The sequence below is a fragment of the Oncorhynchus mykiss genome, chromosome 10 (assembly GCF_057628025.1).
Source record: "Oncorhynchus mykiss isolate SJ-2025 chromosome 10, ASM5762802v1, whole genome shotgun sequence".
NCBI classification, from domain to species: Eukaryota; Metazoa; Chordata; class Actinopteri; order Salmoniformes; family Salmonidae; genus Oncorhynchus; species Oncorhynchus mykiss.
The window spans coordinates 44283262-44302563 of record NC_143031.1 but is presented as its reverse complement, the minus strand read 5'-3'; the positions used below and the strand labels follow the sequence as shown (position 1 = coordinate 44302563).

The window sequence follows — 19302 nt, the reverse complement described above, 5'->3', positions numbered from 1 at the left end:
TGTAGAAATACCTTCAAATACAAATCTGAGTATCTTGCTATAGTTTAATTGTTTTATTGATAAATTGTACAACACTCAGAATGTAAGGTGTTATACACAGTGTACAAAACATTAAGAACACCTTGCTAATATTGAGTTGCACCCCCCCAATTTTGCCCTCAGAACAGCTTCAATTCGTCAGGGCATGGACTCTACAAGGTATCGAAAGCATTCCACAGGGATGCTGGCCCATGTTGACTCCAATGCTTTTGTGTCAAGGTGGCTGAAAGTCCTTTGGTTGGTGGCCCATTCTTGATACACGGGAAACTGTTGATTTATGAAAAACCCAGCAGCGTTGCAGTTCTTGACAAAAAAAACGGTGAAGCTTGGCACCTACTACCATACCCCGTTCAACAGCGCTTCTTTAACCCGTCTCCTCCCCTTCATCTACACTGATTTGTAGTGGATTTAACAAGCGACATCAATAAGGGATCATAGCGTTCACCTGGTCAGTCTGTCATGGAAAGAGCAGGTGTTCTTAAAGTTTTGTAAACAGTGTAAATATATCATAATTGGCATGCATGTCTCCCAACCAGTGCTAACGTTAGTCCTAATCCGAGTCCGTTCATCGAACTGCTCTGCCTTTAACATCCTGAAGACTATGGTAATGTCAAGCTACATTAACAGCTATTTAGTGACAAACTGTTTGGCTTAAGCAGCTCACCTCCTGAGGGACACCGGGGGGAGTATTCATCTCTTTCAGTTGACTGACATGTATAACAGATTGGCTGTGGTTTGTTTTGGGCACGTTTGTGTACATACAGTTTTCTTTTTCTTCCCCCCTCCCCTTTTTTTTGTAGAAATCTCTCATTCAGATTCCCCAGAAGGTAGGCAAAAATAACCACACCCAGTTTTTCCTCAACTATTACCTTGTCGTATCTCTCCACTGTGAGGCTATTTTATGTGTCATGACCCTTTTTTTTTACAATTTTTTTTTTAATAAGGATTTATTTTTGTAACGATTTGCCTTTTTATACTAACTCACCCTGCTCTCCATCGCCTGGTTCACCGTCATCTGCTGCTCTTGTCATCCCTCAGTGAATGATACTCCTCCCTTTCTGCTTTCTCTCATTCCCGTTTCCTTTTTGTCTCGGTTAGTGTCGAGTGTTGCCCTATGGGTCCTTGGCCAATTGAATAGAAAATCCTCCGTGCAACCCAGTCTGATCATGCCATGCTACCCAGTGTGCATAAAGCTAAGAAGCTTAGAATACAGAGAGATGTTGATTGTTGAGAAGAACACGCATTCTTCTGAACTCTAATGCTGTTGTCAGCTGCCTGTATTGTGGGAAGGCTTTCAACATTACATGCTCAGACAGGAGTAGGGATTATTGCTGTTGATTTTGAAAAAGTCACGTCACTGTTATTTTGGGAGGGATATCTCCTGCATTTCTTTTGTCTGATACCAGGCCACTGGTCCTGGCTTGCAGTTTGCACTAAACAACCTCATATTTCAGCAACGTCCTGCTGTTTTCTTTTTCTTAACTTGGCTTATTTTTGTTTCTATTTCGAATGAGTTCCCTGAAGTGTCATTTGAGCCGTCTGTTTCTTGGCACTAATATAATATTCTCAGCAACAAAGTGATGAAGATATATATTTTTTTATGTTTACTAAAACTTGCGTCAAGGAGTGCATGTATTTGACGTCGTATAATTGTGGTGGGCACAGACTTAAGGTTTTGGGCACCTTGGGAAACTGAGAATAGGTCCGCAGAATGCCTGCATATGCATCTGACCGATGCTGTTTATTTTATTCTTATGGATGCCTTGCTGTGGGAGTTTGAGGAGAGGGGTTATTGGATGGTGGTGATGGGCCTTATTAACATAACAGACAAAGATGTGATCTCTGACTGTTCATTCCAGTTGTATGCTAAACAAAAATACAGAAGTATCCATGGATTGTGTGATTCCACTTCGGGGGGGGGGGGGTGTAAATCCATTTTTGGGGATTTGAAATAGAATTAGTAGAGATGCCTAGTTATTTCCTCATAGCCCTCTAAAATGTAGTGGAGCTCACATGAATGAAATCTATGGATACATACAGTATAATTTCTAAGAAAAATACTATAGAATCTGGAATTTGAAGGTGCAGGGGTTGCAATGGGAGTTGATGGTGTTTGTGCTAACCTGGTAATAAAGTCTAATTGGAATTTGGGGAGACTAAACTTTTGCCGATTTTCTTTGAGGAGCCCGTATGAGGGAGAGGGTCGAGATGAGGCCAACAGGTGAGGATTACGATAGTGACAATTTGATCAATCTGTTGATTCAGTGAAAAAAATGTCAATCAAATAATGATTAGATTAATTGATTTAGGTGGTGTAAAGAATAGCATGCTGATTATATGATCAGTAGCGCTCCTTCGGTTTTGACAATGTAAGCATTGATCTTTTAATAGCAGAAAGAGACGCATGTATTCTGTTGCTCATTGAAGAGTCCATGTAAATGCACAACTTAAATGTTTCATGCTCATGCTGTCATTGGTTCCCCCTGTGATTGAATGCATTGTTAACCAGCCCGTAACCTTGCTGTTTTGTCTGTTTTTCATTCATTCTGTCCTTGCCTTATATTTATTCTCCTTTCCTACTTTCTTTCCCAACTCAGACCCATGTTGACCACTGCTGAGAAGCTGGAGAAGGGCACCCTGGGCTCTGCAGGAGATGAGAACAAGGACTCCCTGTCCTCCACCTCTACGGTGCCCAGCACCATGACCCCGGGCCTGACCTCCAAGGACAACAAGCCCCGCTCGCTGCGCTTCACCTGGAGCATGAAAACCACCTCCTCCATGGAGCCCAACGAGATGATGAAGGAGATCCGGAAGGTTCTGGACTCCAACAGCTGCGAGTATGAGCTGCGAGAGCGCTACATGCTGCTGTGTGTGTCTGGGAATCCCGCCCGTGACGACTTTGTCGAGTGGGAGATGGAGGTGTGCAAGCTGCCCCGCCTCTCCCTTAACGGGGTTCGCTTTAAGCGCATTTCTGGCACATCCATCGCCTTCAAGAACATCGCCTCCAAGGTTGCTAATGAGCTCAAACTGTGAGCTTGTGGAAGAGGGGTACTGATGATAACAATGAGTTGGACGGTGGATGGAGACAGACTGGAGCACAAAGGCAAAGAGGCTGAACTTTGAGACTGAACTGAGAGCTTTTGAGATGAAGGCAAAGGAGGATGGAGAGACTTTTTGGGTGGGTGGGGGGGAGCAAAGTGGCTAGGGGGAGGTTGTGTGTGTATAGACCGTTTTGAGGGGATTGTTAATTTTCTTGGGAGGGGATGTTTTTTCAGTTTGGGGTTTCTGGCCCCTCTCGCCCCTCTGACTTTTCTGTTGTCTTCTGAGACCGTTTTGTTTCTCTTAAACCTCACAATCATCTTTTTCCAAAATACATTTATTGGTGGAAAATATGAAAGGAAATGAGTTAAAAAATGTATGAACTGATTTGTAGGTTTTCTTATTTTTATTTTGAGCCCAAAATGGCCCTGGACTCAGCCAGCTGTAACCCTCAGGCCTTTCTCCCTTGCTTATCCTGCACCAAGCCCAATCTATGGTCTAAGCACCATGTTACTGTACTTGAGTATCTTGCCCCCATTTTCAGCTGTCTGTTTTGAACAGATGAAGAGAGCTGCAGTTTGACACTGAATGTTCAACATGATTAGACTAATGTATCTGAGGTACAACGCATATTCACTACAGCTGTAAATTGGTTTTCACATCATGTTCTAATTTGAATCAGCTAATGACAGTTGCACAAGGTGTTTCCGTGTGGTCCAGAAAGCTTCTGCCATTTTTTACATCATTGTACAGTGTCTTACTTGAGGCTACCATGGACATGCAGACTTGAACTCTTTGCACTCTGATTGCGAGCCTTCACCTGCCTGCTCCTCAAGCCCCCTCAAACATTTTTTTTTTTTTTTTTTTTTTTATACAGCAGGGGTAATTTATCTGATTAAATAATTAAGGGCCAATTGATAATTATTGGTGGATTGTAATGTAATTAAGAGTTGCTGGTTGGTTTCAATGTGCTGCACTGGAATGTCTGAGTCAGAGTTCCTTTGCCTTTCTCTGGAGAAAATAATTATTAATATTGTTATTATAAGAATAAACAAAGTTGGATGATATCTTTGCTTTTCAGTTTTGTTATCTGTTATAGAAGCCCACTTTAATATGCCCACATATTGCTGATGAATGAAGAAAATGCAGAACAATTGTACAAGCTTAAGAGACTCATTATTTCACCATAAACATTAGATATGCTACTAATGTATATAGTTGTTCAGAAAGTATTCAAACCCCTTGACTTTTTACACATTTTGTTACATTACAGCCTTATTCTAAAATGTATTAAATGTTTTTCCCTCATCAATCTCCACACACTAACCCATAATGACAAAGCAAAAACTGGTCTTAAATGTTTGCAGATTTATATAATAAAAAAATGAAAAGCATACCTTATTTACGTAAGTATTCCCTTTGCTATGAGACTCAAGATGGAGCTCAGATGCATCCTGTTTCCATTGATCATCCTTGATGTTTATATAACTTCATTGGAGTCCACCTGGGGTAAATTCATTTGATTGGACATGATTTGGAAAGGCACACACCTGTCTATATAAGGTCCCACAGTTTGACAGTGCATGTCAGAGCAAAAACCAAGCCATGAGGTTGAAGGAATTGTCTAGCGCTCCGAGACAGGATTGTGTCAAGGCACAGGTCTGGGGAAGGGTACCAAAAAATGTCTGCCGTATTGAAGGTCCCCAAAAACACAGTGGCCTCCATCATTGAAGATGATGTTTGGAACCACCAAGACTCTTCCTAGAGCTGGCCGCCCAGCCAAACTGTGCAATCGGGAGAACGGCCTTGGGCCGGGAGATGACTAAAAACCTGATGGTCACTCTGACTGAGCTCCAGAGTTCCTCTGTTGAGATCCTTCCAGAAGGACAAGGATCTCTCCACCAATCAGGCCTTTGTTAGAGTTGCCAGACAGAAGCCATTCCTCTGTAAAAGGCACATGACAGTCTGCTTGGAGTTTACCAAAAGGTAACTAAAGGACTCAGACCATGAGAAACAAGATTCTCTGATGAAACAAGATTCCCAAGATTCAACTCTTCAACCTGAATGCCAAGCGTAACGTCTGGAGGAAACCTGGCACCATCCCTACGGTGAAGCATGGTGGTGGCATCATGCTGTGTGGATGTTTTTCAGCCGCAGGCAGTGGGAAACTAGTCAGGATCAAGGGAAATATGAACGGCTCAAAGTACAGAGGGATCCTTGATGAAAACCTGCTCCAGAGTGCTAAGGACCTCAGACTGTGGTGACAGTTCGCCTTCTAACAGGACAATGCAGGAATGGCTTCGGGACAAGTCTCGATGTCCTTGAGTGGCCCAGCCAGAGCCCCGACTTGAAGCTGATTGAACATCTCTGGAGAGACCTGAAAAGAGCTGTGCGGTGACGCTCCCCATCCAACCTGAGAGAGCTTGAGAGGATTTGCAGGGAAGAATAGGAGAAATTCCCAAATACAGGTGTGCCAAGCTTGTAGTGTCATACCCAAGAAGACTCGAGGATGTAATCGTTGCCAAAGGTTCTTCAACAAAGTACTGAGTAAAGGGTCTGAATACTTCTGTAAATGCGATATTTCATTTTTAGATTTTATCAGCATAACGCAACAGGAACCAGTATTAGTCAGATGAGGCAATGTTTTTCTACTCATCAATTGTCCAGTGTTGGTGATCGCGTGCCAACTGGAGCTGCTGCTTCTGGTTTTTAGCTGATAGGAGTGGAACCCGGTGTGGTCGTCTGCTGCAATTGCCCATCCGTGACAAGGACTGACGTGTTGTGCGTTCCGAGATTGCCAAAACACACAACTCGTTGTACTGTGCAGTTCTTTGCCTGTTTATTGCCTGTTAGTGACCTGCCTGTAAGCTTGCACAATTCTTATCATTCTCCTTCGACCTCTCATCAACAAGCTGTTTTCGCCCACAGAATTGCCGTTGACTGGATGTTTAAAAAATAAATAAAAAAATTATAAACCATTCTTGGTAAACCCTAGACACTGTTGTGCGTGAAAAGCTCAGGAGGCCAGGCCCTTTCTGAGATACCTAAACCGGCACCTGGCACCAACGATCAATCGTACCGCGCTCAAAGTTGCTTAGGTCACCCATTTTGCCCTTTTTAATGCTCAATCGAACAGCAACTGAATATCTGTCTGCCTCCTTTATACAGCAAGCCACGGCCACGTGACTCACTGTCAGTAGGAGCTAACTATTTCTGTGAACGGGGTGGTGTACCTAATAAACTGACCACTGTGTGTAAATCACAACAGACCTTGATTTGAGTTGACCTTTGCCTTGTACCCATAACTGCAGAAAGCAATGCTATTATGTTTTCCGTTTCAATACAAAGCACAGTGCAATAAACACACATAGAAACAACGTGAAAATCAACACAAAAACAAGTGTCTCTGCTAAAATGAAAGGAGACCGGACAGTGAATTAGAACACGGAAGAATGACGCATTCCTGGACTGCAGATCTTGGTGTTGTGTTCTTTAAACCAGGGGATCCTCACAAGACCCAGTAGTGGGGGCAAAACATATTCTGGCCTATATTATAGTATATCTGACCGAATATTTATCACTACACAATTTCACTTTGTTTAATAGGGGTAGCCTGGATGCAAAAAAAAGGGATGAGCCTGTAAACAGACCAGCATGAATGAAATATTCCATGCACTCAATGTGGACTGGAAAATGTTCTGTGGTAGATTTAGGCTACTTCTTGGGCCTTGAGTCCATTTGTCTCTCACTTCTTCTGGACCCAACAGTTTGCCACATAGTTGGCATATTTTTTTCAGACCCTGTCCTCAGGTCTGGAAGGTGGTGTAATCCGAATGGAGCGCAGGAATGACTTGGCATTAGGCACTGAATCAAAGATGTGGGTCTCGCTCTCATGGGTGATGTGTAGCTTTGATCCCGTCTTAATATTTTATTTTCCGCAACAGCTCTGCAGTATAGTAATTAAAGACAGATATGCGCTTGTCCTTAGAATAGTTATCCCTTGGTTCTCAACAGCTGCATCATCTCCTGTTTCCGTTTTAGTTTTGAAGCAGTCTTCACCTGACAAAGTTGTGTTAGTGTATGTCAGTTATCCCGTGAGCACTTTTGTGCCGAACGTTGGGCTTTGGGCCAGTAACCAAAAGGTTGCTAGATCGAATCCCCGAGCTGACAAGGTAAAGATCTGTCGTTCTGCCCCTGAACAAGACAGTTAACCCACTGTTCCTAGGCCGTCATTGAAAATAATAATTTGTTCTTAACTGACTTGCCTAGTTAAATGAAGGTAAAAAAAAAAATGGAAACTGCACCGCAGAAATTGAATGTAATTCATAGAAAAACATACAAATGCATTCGGAAAATATTCAGATCCTTTGACTTTTTCCACATTTTGTTATGTTACAGCCTTATTCTAAAATTGATTAAATCGTTTTTTCCCCACATCAATCTACACACAATACCCCATAATGACAAAGCAAAAACAGGCTTTTAGAAATTTTAGCAAACCCTTTACTCAGTACTTTGTTGAAGCACCTTTGGCAGCGACGACAGCCTAGTGTCTTCTTAGGTATGAAGATACAAGCTTGGCACACCTGTATTTGGGAAGTTTCTCCCATTCTCTGCAGATCCTCTCAAGCTCTGTCAGGTTGGATGTGGAGTATCGCTGCACAGCTATTTTCAAGTCTCTCCAGAGATGTTTGATCGGGTTCAAGTCCGGGCACATGCTGGGCCCTCAAGGACATTCAGAGACTTGTCCCGAAGCCACTCCTGCGTTGTCTTGACTGTGTGCTTAGGGTCGTTGTCCTGTTGGAAGGGGAACCTTCACCCTAGACTGAGGTCCTGATCGCTCTGGAGCAGGTTTTCATCTCTGTACTTTGCTCCGTTCATCTTTCCTTTGATCCGGACCTTATAAGGACAGATGTGTGCCTTTCGAAATCATGTCCAATCAATAGAATTTTTCCACAGGTGGACTTCAAGTTGTAGAAACATCTCAAGGATGATCGACGGAAACAAGAGGCACCTGAGCTCAATTTTGAGTCTCATAGCAAAGGGTCTGAATACTTATGTAAATAATTGTATTTATTTTTTATACATTTGAAAAAAAATCAAAAAACCTGTTTTTGCTATGTCATTATGGGGAGTTGTGTGTAGATTGAGGGAAAATGTATTAAGGCTGTAACGTAACAAAATGTGGAAAAAGTCTAGGGGTCTGAATACTTTCAATATGGCACAGTAGATGTTGTGGTAGCAGCTGCAGAGAAGTACTTGTTGGTATAAGGTTTTACTGCAAAAGACTTACAAGGTGTGTTTAACAAAAGAGTCCCCTCCTCCCAGGCCGTTAGCCTGGTGTAGGATTAGTTCGGCTCAAAGTAGTGGAATGTGGTGTAAAAAGATTAAATAGTGATATATAAGTATAGGGTTAGTTGGTGGTGAAATTATTTTTTGGGGTATCACAAAATGTAACTTGATTGACCACACACTCCCATTACAGTAGGTGGCGGCATGCACAAACAAAATGTGCAAATGCCATGATACCAAAGAAGAAGAATACCACTCATAGGTTTCTGTGTCAAGGAGGACGGAGGAGATAGTGTTGGCCTTGCAGTGGGTGTAGGAAGCCAAACAGAGTAGATATTTGCTCTAATTCATGTGCAGTGTTTATGAGTCTCCAGTCCTTAAGCTCACATAACAGACAAGACCTGCTTTATGAGGTGCTACAAACCCATGGCAGGATTAGACAAATGTGTATACAGAAAGGATTTATTTTGGTCCCCGCCCATGTGAGGGTGGAGGGGAATGAGGCAGTTGATGTACTGGCTAAACAAGCACTTAGTAGTGGGGGTGTTGATGTTGTAGTTTCAATGAGCAAGGAAAAGGAAAAGGGCCTGATATGAACAGTGGTGCAGAGATGGCAGGAGCAGTGGAATAGAGATACTAAGGGCAGGCATTTATTTCAAGTACAGAGGAAAGTCGGGGAGGATGGCAAAATATGTTTTATTTAACTAGGCAAGTCAGTTAAAGAACAAATTCTTATTTACAATGAATGCCTACACCGGCCAAACCCGGATGACGCTGGTCCAACTGCGCCTCCCTATGGGACTCCCAATCACGGCCGGTTGTGATACAGCCTGGAAGGGACAGAAGAGGGGAGGCTATTTTTACAAGATTAAGGGTGGAACACAGCCAGTTGAATAAATGTGATAGGAAAGCATTATTGCTACAGTGTGGGCAGTAACCTGGGGAAAGAGAAAGGATGAGATGTAGTATGAGGGAGAAGGGATACAGGAAATAGTAGATATAGTCTCAAATATGTTATATTTTTAAAGAGCAACAGGGCTGGCAGGTAGGATTTACGTTCTCCATGTCTATGGCCCACACTCCAGTGCAGTAGCTAGCGGTAAGGCACCATAACGTTGGATGCCAACCGCCGATAAACCCCACCAAAGAAGAAAGACGAGGAGAATCTCCTACGGGAAGGAAGCCACTATAGACTGTATTGACACAGATAGAATATACACTGCTCAAAAAAATAAAGGGAACACTAAAATAACACATCCTAGATCTGAACGAATGAAATATTCTTAGTAAATACTTTTTTCTTTACATAGTTGAATGTGCTGACAACAAAATCACACAAAAATGATCAATGGAAATCAAATTTATCAACACATGGAGGTCTGGATTTGGAGTCACACTCAAAATTAAAGTGGAAAACCACACTACAGGCTGACCCAACTTTGATGTAATGTCCTTAATAAAACAAGTCAAAATGAGGCTCAGTAGTGTGTGTGGCCTCCACGTGCCTGTATGACCTCCCTACAATGCCTGGGCATGCTCCTGACGAGGTGGCGGATGGTCTCCTGAGGGATCTCCTCCCAGACCTGGACTAAAGCATCTGCCAACTCCTGGACAGTCTGTGGTGCAACATGGCGTTGGTGGATGGAGCGAGACATGATGTTCCAGATGTGCTCAATTGGATTCAGGTCTGGGGAACGGGCGGGCCAGTCCATAGCATCAATGCCTTCCTCTTGCAGGAACTGCTGACACACTCCAGCCACATGAGGTCTAGCATTGTCTTGCATTAGGAGGAACCCAGGGCCAACCGCACCAGCATATGGTCTCACAAGGGGTCTGAGGATCTCATCTCGGTACCTAATGGCAGTCAGGCTACCTCTGGCGAGCACATGGAGGGCTGTGCGGCCCCCCCAAAGAAATGCCACCCCACACCATGACTGACCCACCCCCAAACTGGTCATGCTGGAGGATGTTGCAGGCAGCAGAACGTTCTCCACGGCGTCCCCAGACTCTGTCACATGTGCTCAGTGTGAACCTGCTTTCATCTGTGAAGAGCACAGGGCGCCAGTGGCGTATTTGCCAATCTTGGTGTTCTCTGGCAAATGCCAAACGTCCTGCACGGTGTTGGGCTGTAAGCACAACCCCCACCTGTGGACGTCGGGCCCTCATACCACCCTCATGGAGTCTGTTTCAGACCGTTTGAGCAGACACATACACATTTGTGGCCTGCTGGAGGTCATTTTGCAGGGCTCTGGCAGTGCTCCTCCTGCTCCTCCTTGCACAAAGGCGGAGGTAGCGGTCCTGCTGCTGGGTTGTTGCCCTCCTACGTCCTCCTCCACGTCTCCTGATGTATTGGCCTGTCTCCTGGTAGCGTCTCCATGCTCTGGACACTACGCTGACAGACACAGCAAACCTTCTTGCCACAGCTCGCATTGATGTGCCATCCTGGATGAGCTGCACTACCTGAGCCACTTGTGTGGGTTGTAGACTCCGTCTCATGCTACCACTAGAGTGAAAGCACCGCCAGCATTCAAAAGTGACCAAAACATCAGCCAGGAAGCATAGGAACTGAGAAGTGGTCTGTGGTCACCACCTGCAGAACCACTCCTTTATTGAGGGTGTCTTGCTAATTGCCTATAATTTCCACCTGTTGTCTATTCCATTTGCACAACATCATGTGAAATTGTTTGTCAATCAGTGTTGCTTCCTAAGTGGACAGTTTGATTTCACAGAAGTGTGATTGACTTGGAGTTACATTGTGATATTTAAGTGTTCCTTTTATTTTTTTTGAGCAGTTTACTTGGTGTTGGTACGCAGCTGCACGACAAAGTCCTCTTCCTTCTTCAGTTAGCCAGCTGGCTTGCTGCCTGGCTCACGCCATTTGCTGTCAGTGAGAAGGTGTAGTCACTAGTTACCACAGCCACAAAGACATAAACCCCGCCTATTTCTACAATTGATTTTATTAAAATCTTATTGGAAACCTAACCCTTACCCCACTGTTAACCTTATGCATAACCTTAAATTAAATTCACAAAATCATGTTTGTAGTTTCAAAAACGTTTTCGATATAGACAATTGGGACTTTGTGGCTGCGTTATCTAGTGGAAACCGATGTGGGGCTGGTGAGAAGCCATCAAAGTACAAGGAAGGTAACGTTACATAGCTAGCTACGTAACCTAACTGGCAAGGTGAGATTAAAGTTAATTTGTACAGAAATAGACTAAACAACCTCAAAAGGTAGCTAGGAAACTTTAGCTTGATGTAGTTAGTTACTAACGGTTAAACATATCTAACATTACTATAACGTTGTTAGCTTGCTAGCTAGCCTACTGCTGGCAGCTTTTCAGTTGGCTAGTTAGCTCGCTCGCTAACCTTACATACACTAGCAAAACTATTTTTCTAGCTACAGTAATCTACATCTACTAAGGTAATTGGTAAGTCCTTTTGTAACTCGCTATCAGTCAGCTAGCTAATGTACTAGCAAATATACTAGTCAGCTCCGACCCTAGCCTGGCTGCAACAAGCTAGCAAATGTTAGCCCCTAAGAGCCAAGAGTGTGCCAGAGAAAACCCCCAGGACTCCAATTTACTATAACGTTTCTAATGAGATCTTAATCGCTATCTAACTCCTCTTAATTTTGGTTTTAGAGACTGAAGAAGCTGCTCTGTCACCGTGTGAGTGCTGAAGAAGAGTCCTCCAGGAATCCTCATTTACACTTGATACACACCTTTCTCTGAAACAGCTAAGTCAAGACTGTGTCTTGTTAGCTACCATACTAAAATGGTGAAGATATTTGTTGGAAACGTGAATTCCTCAACCACAGAACCAGAACTGCGTACTCTTTTTGAGAAATATGGTCAGGTGTCAGACTGTGACATTCTGAAAAACTATGGCTTCGTGCACATGAATGAGGAGGAGGAAGCCCAGAAGGCAGTGGCAGAACTCCATAAGCATGAGCTGAATGGGGCACCCATCACTGTGGAGTTTGCCACTACGAAGGTCCGCAATGCCACCAAGATCTACGTTGGGAATGTCCCTGAGGGGACCACAGCTGCTAAGATAAGAGAGCTTTTCCAACCGTTTGGTAAGGTGGTAGAGTGTGACATTGTTAAGAACTTTGCCTTTGTGCACATGCAGAGAGAAAATGAAGCCTATGAGGCCATTTCCAAGTTAAACCACTCTAAAATGGAGGGCCAAAAGATCTTTGTATCCATCTCCCGCAACAATCAAGCCAGAAATGGCAGAGGGGATGACTACCCTCACCACTATCCACCTCACCCACACGACGCTCCTCACTACCTCCCCCCTCGAGCTCTACACGGTGACTACTACCCACCTCGTGGTCGCTATCCCCCTCCTCCTCCCCTTCCCCCACCCCCTCCTAGGGCCTACTACGAGTGTGACCTCTATGAGAGGCGTGTCCTCCATGACCCATACTCTTCCTCCTCACGTTACTATGAGCAGGATCCTTATGAGCGACGGCTTCCCCCACTCCCTCAGCGGCCACTTTCTCCCCCCCTTACTTCCTGTTATTACCGGGAGCGCAGCCCACTGGCTAGCTGGTCTCCACCCCCACCTTCCTCTGCCAGCTATGCCCGAAGGGGTGCCGGGCGAGATTTTGTTGGTGGCAGCTCTGTGCCCCCTCCTTCCTCTATGTGCTATGCTCTGGGCTCAGGCTTTGATAAGGATGATTACTTTGAGGAGAAGTACTCCAATGGTTTTGGTAGGGGCTACTAAGGGCACTTTTTGGAAAAAAAAATCGGTGGAAGATGTTGTGTATGAGTATGTTGGCAATGAGTGCGCAGTTTTTTAGAAAAACGGGTAATAGGAACAATACCGTTCATTCATAAAGCTTACTTGTCAAGTCAAGCAGCACACTTAATTGATTTTGACCAGTTTTTGTTGATCATGAATAATCACCAGCCATATCAGCAGTCTTTGAATGCGTTTTATATTAGTTTTTCATTGTTGCCAGATTTTTAGACTTGAGGTGGTAAGCTTGTGTCTTTGAATGTTTGTTAATATTAATGTCATATTTTGAATTTTTGAAGGAGTTTAGGATTTTTTAAAATGTAGAATAGGAATTATGTTTTGTGTAGTCGGCCCTACATCAGGGGTCCCCAATTACATTAAGCCGTGGACAGATTTTTCTTTCAGCGGAGGGTTGGAATGCCGGAACATAGTTATAAATAATTTGTACACTGAAAATTGACCTCAAGTATCCAAAACAGATCATATTTGACAAAAACAGAATCATTTCAAACCTTAATTACATAGGAATATGATCACATATACTTGTGAACATATTTCCTAAATCGGCAAATAAAATCATTACGGGCCACCTATTGGGGAATCCCGCCCTACATTGAGTGGATGACATTGACTAAAACTATTTCTGCTTTTTTGGAGACAGTTTGAAGGGAAATTGATATGTAATTATCAGTGGTAAGTTATTTATATCATACTTGTCTATCACATTTATTTTGTTGTCAAGTCCTGATACACTTTTCTCAAATACGTTTTTATTTTCTTCCTGAGGATTTTAGTCCCCTAAAATCCTTCTCACTCAGGTTTTTGTCATTCACCACAATTCAAAGGTTGGGGTGTTTGTTGTGTGCAAACTAGCTGACTGACTAACCAAGCACACTGCATCAGCTGACCAAGCTCATCTCATCTGAAGGCCTGGCCACATTCGGTGCAGCATCGTAGGATAAAGCATTGTCTCCGAAACGAAACCCGATACGACCGATTCATCGACTTGACGACTAAATAAAAAGATAACCACCGAAAAATTGTTGCACCTCCGGAGTCACAGCCTGTATATCTATTTGACATTATGCATATGAATCACTCGCTGTCCGTAGAGTAACAAGTCCTTTTTGTTTTTGTATAAAATGGATGTAATCCAAGATAAAAATAATTGAGAAATCTACGCCTATAAGGACAAATCTGACTTGTTTTTATTAGAAGAAATACATGAACAAATGTCTTGATCAACCGCTGTTGTCATTTGGCCGCTTAAATAAATGTTCGACCTCTGATCCCGTCGATTTTTCATTTCATTTATTTTTTAGTTGACTATATCTTTACGAATTGATAGTGGAATAATTCTTGCTCAAATACATGATTGACAGTTACAAATTGTTTAATTGAAATGGTTTTTGTCCTTTTACAACCAGATATGAATTGGAAGGGGGGGAAAACATCCTCACCGGTGGTCAATCGAGTAGCTTAGAACAATGTCAATGGTGTTGAGGTGTTTGGAGGTCAAACATCTGCAGAAGGTAAGATGTCGGGTGTATACAGGAACTTTCATATAACCTACCCCCACAAACAACCCCCCACAGGGGGCTAAACTGTGACTAAACTCACTTTTGTGTAAGACCTTACACATGGCTTTCCCTTTTATTTAGTCACTTCCTTTCTCCAAATAGAGGAGTAGGACCGGTATATGTAACCCTTACCTGTTGCTATTTAATTGATCTTGTACATAAGCTATTCTATGGAAGCTTTCATTCATCTGAAAAAGGTAAGTGACAAGTTGTGTCATGAGCTTGACAGGAAAACTGAAAGTACTGAAATTGAATGTAAGGATGCACAGGGCCTCCTGCATGGTCTCTGATAAATGTTTTAGTATTTATTTATTTTGATGGTGTGCAACATTGCAACCTCTCCATGGTGTACTTCCCCAGTCTAATCCATGGTCCCACAATGGTGCACATTTTCAGTTATGTCCAAAAAATCTAATCTGAAATGTCTTAATTCTCTGTCCTTGCTGGTCTGGTCTTGAAGGACTTGATTGACACGTGAGAATGAGGACAAAGAACTCTGGAAAGTAATTAGGATTTGGCCCATGATCCCTTTTCAAGCACATGGATTAGAATCGGATACTGTCCTCTTTCGACCCTCTTTCCTCTTCCATTCTGTCTAAAGCACGTCACTGTGTACGGTTCCTTATGGTATATTTAAGGATTTGTAAGTATTTAAGCATAACGATTAGTCATTCATTTATCATTAAGTGACTTTTTTAACAGCCGCCATTTTGAAGACTTATTTTACTATCTGCTGTGCAATAAATTATATTGATTTCCAATGCTGGGCATGACTTGTGTTCTTCATCGCGTGTGTCTGTGTGTTAAGAGGGAACACCTAATTCTCTTATGTAAAATAGCATACCAGTATGCTGCATTACCTGAATATTTAATAGACAGTTTTGAACTTCTGATATCTGATGGAAGGATCTGGGTAGTAAGAGTAAAAGCCAGGAGAGATGAGATCCAGGAGATGAGCAAAGGAGACAATTTAATCATAAAATATGGCCACTCGATCATCTGCAGTAAAGTGAAATAACTAATGAATTAATTTGATCTTAGCCTGTGTTTGTTATTTTTATACCAGTCTAGATTTTTAGATCAGAAGTAGTTGAAGGAAGCCACTGTTGACTATTGAAATGTGTGTCCCCAGTGCATGTGATGAAGTGCGTGAAGCAAATGACTGGAAAATGTGAAATATTTTTGGAATGTAGCCAACATTCAGATACTACAACATGTTTGTGTACCCTGTGTTAAACATATACAGTTGAAGTCTGAAGTTTACATACACCTTAGCCAAATATATTTAAACTAAGTTTTTCACGATTTCTAACATTTAATTCTAGTACAAATTCCCTGTCCGTTAGGATCACCACTTTATTTTAAGAATGTGAAATGTCAGAATAATAGTAGAGAGAATTGTTTATTTCAGCTTTTATTTCTTTCATCACATTCCCAGTTGGTCAGAAGTTTACATACACTCAATTAGTATTTGATAGCATTGCTTTTAAATTGTTTAACTTGGGTCAAACGTTTCGGGTATCCTTCCACAAGCTTCCCACAATAAGTTGGGTGAATTTTGGCCTATTCCTCCTGACAGAGCTGGTGTAACTGAGTCAGGTTTGTAGGCCTCCTTGCTCGCACACGCATTTTCAGTTCTGACCACAAATGCTCTATACCATTTGCCATATTCTAATAATTCTCATGTGAGTATTTATTGCCAGGGTCTAATGTAAAGCAATTCAGTCATTCTTGAAAGACAAGACAATCCTTGTCATGGAAAGAAACATTATTTTTATAGTTAAATACATGGATTTTGTAAGCTGTTAGAATTAAATTGGGAATGGAACTTTATAGTTAGGCTTCGTGATAATATCACACCCAGCGTACCTTCAAAATTAGTCTGTTCGGCAACCATAAGTTATTCGAAAGGCAAAGTTTTCATAATTTGTTGCAAAAAATAAACTTTGAAAAAAGAACCCACATGGGCCTCCCAAAAGTGGCACAGTGGTGTAAGGCGCTGCATCGCAGTGCTAGAGGCGTCACTACAGACCCGGACTGTATCACAACCGGCCGTGATCGGGACTCCCATAGGGCGGCGCACAATTGGCCCAGCGTCGTCCAGGTTAGTGGAAGGTTTGGCCGGGGGGTCTTTACTTGGCTCATCGCGCTCTAGCAACTCCTTGTGGGGGGATGGGCGCCTGCAGGCTGACCCCGGTCATCAGTTGAACGGTGTTTCCTCCGACACATTGATGCGGTTGGCTTCCAGGTTAAGCGGGCAGGTGTTAAGAAGCGCGGTTTGGCGGGTCATGTTTCAGGGGGACGCATGACATAGCTTCAACTTCCCTCCCGAGTCCGTTGGGAAGTTGCAGCGATGAGACAAGATCGAAATTGGGGAGAAAAAGGGAGTAAAATACAAAACAAAAAAATCTAAATCCACCAGTTTTTGTTGTTGCAACATTGCTTTTGTCGAACGAACCTGGGTCAATAGAAACCTACCTATTGGCTGATTGCTCCCAACTCATAGGAATCCCCACCCAGTTGACAACTTTAAAATGGTGGAAGCACTCAATGGCAATGTCCATGTAAAAACAGCTTATATCAATGATGAGTCCTCTATCTTTCTTTATGTCAACAGGGCAAGTTAGGCAGGTAGCTTAGTGGTTAGAGCTTTGGACTAGTAACCGAAAATCGAATCCCCGAGCTGACAAGGTAAAAATCGGCCCCTGAACAAGACAGTTATCCCACTGTTCGTAGGCCGTCATTGAAAATAAGAATTTGTTCTTAACTGACTTGCCTAGTTAAATAAAGGTTAAAAAAAGTTGTTTTGGGGTAAATTGCCGAAATGCCACGTGTCCATTTACATCAGTGCATTTGTAACAACCTAAGCATTACAAAACGTTTATTAGATCAAATAAGCCTCACGTAGCAATTTAGCAATTACATTTTTTGTTGACCAAATTTGACACTCATTGACCTCCATACAAAAATTCCTCACTTCGTTGGCTTATTTTCGTGGACAAATTTTGGCCTGAATAAAGAGAATCTCTCTCTTCGCCTTTTCATCTCTAGTATGGCTTATATCCACAATGTCCCCCCCCCCCAAAAAAAAAATCTTAAAGCACAGTCCTCCCCAGCCCCTTCATCTGGCAGTGATGTCTTCTTCACTGCCCTCTTTTAGACTGAACACGGGCTCAGATGCCCCCCCTGGGCCTAGTAACATACAAGCTGCAGGGTAAGCAAATGCACCTGAGTGTTGAAGCTGCTGTCGGGGCTGGAAATCGTGCCTTTTAAAACTCAGTGTAAGGCAATGAAGCAGACTTGGGCTGTGCCTAATTGGACCTGATGCCCAAGCACAAACTGACATCTTCCTCATCATTAAGCTGTACCCAGCGGACATGGGCCCAATGGTCAGAGAGGGCTGTGCTTGTAGACTGGAGAAGCTGGGGATAGGGGGGACCTGTACCTGATCCATGGGCCTGAGACTGAGGGTCTGGAATCAGAGGACGAGAGGAATAAACAGCATTGAGCCCACAGTTGGACTGTCATGGAGGAGCTCCATGCCAATGAGATGCTCGGAGCAATTGGGGTCTCAAACTACTCTCCAAGACACCTGACAGAGCTGCTGGAGACCTGCAGGGTACATTGATACCCTCAAGATTTGTTGGATACAACAAGGGCACAGTTTTTAAGTTATGTCACAGCTGTTCATTGACTAAAGTTCAGCCTTCAACACCATAGTGCCCTCCAAGCACATTACTAAGTTCAGGGCCCTGGGTCTGAACCCCTCCCTGTGCAACTGGGTCCTGGACTTCCTGACAGGCCGACTCCAAGTGAAGGAAGGCAGCAACACCTACGCCACACTGATCCTCAACACGGGTGCCCCACAGCCCCATCCTATACTCCCTGTTCACCCAGGACTGTGCGGCCATGCACGTCTACAACTCAATCATCACGTTTGCTGGCACAACAGTGATAGGCCTGATTACCAACAGTGATGAGACAGCCTACAGGGAGATGAGAGCCCTAACTGAGTAGTGCCAGGAAAATAACCTCTCCCTCAACATCAACAAATAAAAGGAGCTGATCGTGGACATCAGCAGACAGCAGAGGGAGCACGCCCCCATCCACATCGACTGGGCCGCAATGAGGCCATCACTGACAATGTGGTGAAGAATGCACAACAGCGCCTTTTCAACCTAAGGATGCTGAAGAAATGTGGCTTTGCCATCAAGACCCTCACAAACTTCTACAGATGCACCATTGAAAGCATCCTGCCGGGCTGTATTAATGCTTGGTACAGGAATTGCACAGTATACAACTGCAGGACTCTCCAGAGGGTGGTGCGGTCAGCCCAACACATCACCGGGTGCACACTGCCTCCCCTCCAGGACAACTACAGCAACCGGTGTCACAGGAAGGCCAAGAAGATCATCAAGGACCTCAGCCACCCGAGCCACAGCCTGTTCACCCCACTACCATCTAAAAGGTGGAGACAGTAATGGTGCTTTAAACACCACTAGCCTGAGTCACTGTTCTAGCCGGCTACCACACTCTACTCTGCCCTGCACCTTACAGACTGCTGCCCTATGTACATAGTCATTGAACAATGGTCACTTCTATT

At 43.5% G+C, this 19302-nt stretch overlaps 2 protein-coding genes and 1 pseudogene across 50 annotated transcripts in view; all 3 read left to right on the top strand.

The window, feature by feature from the left end:
- LOC110533979 (serine/threonine-protein kinase MARK2) overlaps positions 1-4145 on the top strand; it is a 33206-nt gene extending 29061 nt beyond the window's left edge. For 15 of the 48 annotated variants that reach the window (XM_021618591.3, XM_021618585.3, XM_090186737.1 and 12 more), the window contains 3 exons: positions 840-866; positions 2222-2260; positions 2637-4145. In XM_021618591.3, coding sequence (XP_021474266.3) covers positions 840-866; positions 2222-2260; positions 2637-3072 — 502 coding nt within the window. In that variant the 3' untranslated portion in view covers positions 3073-4145. The remainder of the gene's footprint in view (positions 1-839; positions 867-2221; positions 2261-2636) is intronic. The other 33 variants (XM_090186750.1, XM_090186732.1, XM_090186745.1 and 30 more) reach the window with 5 other exon arrangements.
- A 7096-nt stretch (positions 4146-11241) lies between these two features.
- zgc:77262 (RRM1_2_CoAA_like domain-containing protein) lies at positions 11242-14408 on the top strand. Of its 2 annotated transcripts, none has more exons than XM_021618575.3 (2): positions 11242-11555; positions 12015-14408. In XM_021618575.3, exon 2 carries the CDS (start codon positions 12148-12150, stop codon positions 13102-13104), a length of 957 nt encoding a protein of 318 aa, XP_021474250.1. In that variant the 5' UTR covers positions 11242-11555; positions 12015-12147; the 3' UTR covers positions 13105-14408. The 2 variants fall into 2 exon arrangements, with proteins under 2 accessions (XP_021474250.1, XP_021474251.1); XM_021618576.3 differs by having other exon boundaries at positions 11290-11516.
- Positions 14409-17833: 3425 nt separating this feature from the next.
- On the top strand, positions 17834-18448 carry LOC118966632 (uncharacterized; annotated as a pseudogene).
- The last annotated feature ends 854 nt before the right edge of the window (positions 18449-19302 follow it).

Excerpts from the sequence above, each read along its gene's own strand:
- zgc:77262 (XM_021618575.3), top strand. The coding sequence starts at position 12,148 with ATGGTGAAGATATTTGTTGGAAACGTGAATTCCTCAACCACAGAACCA.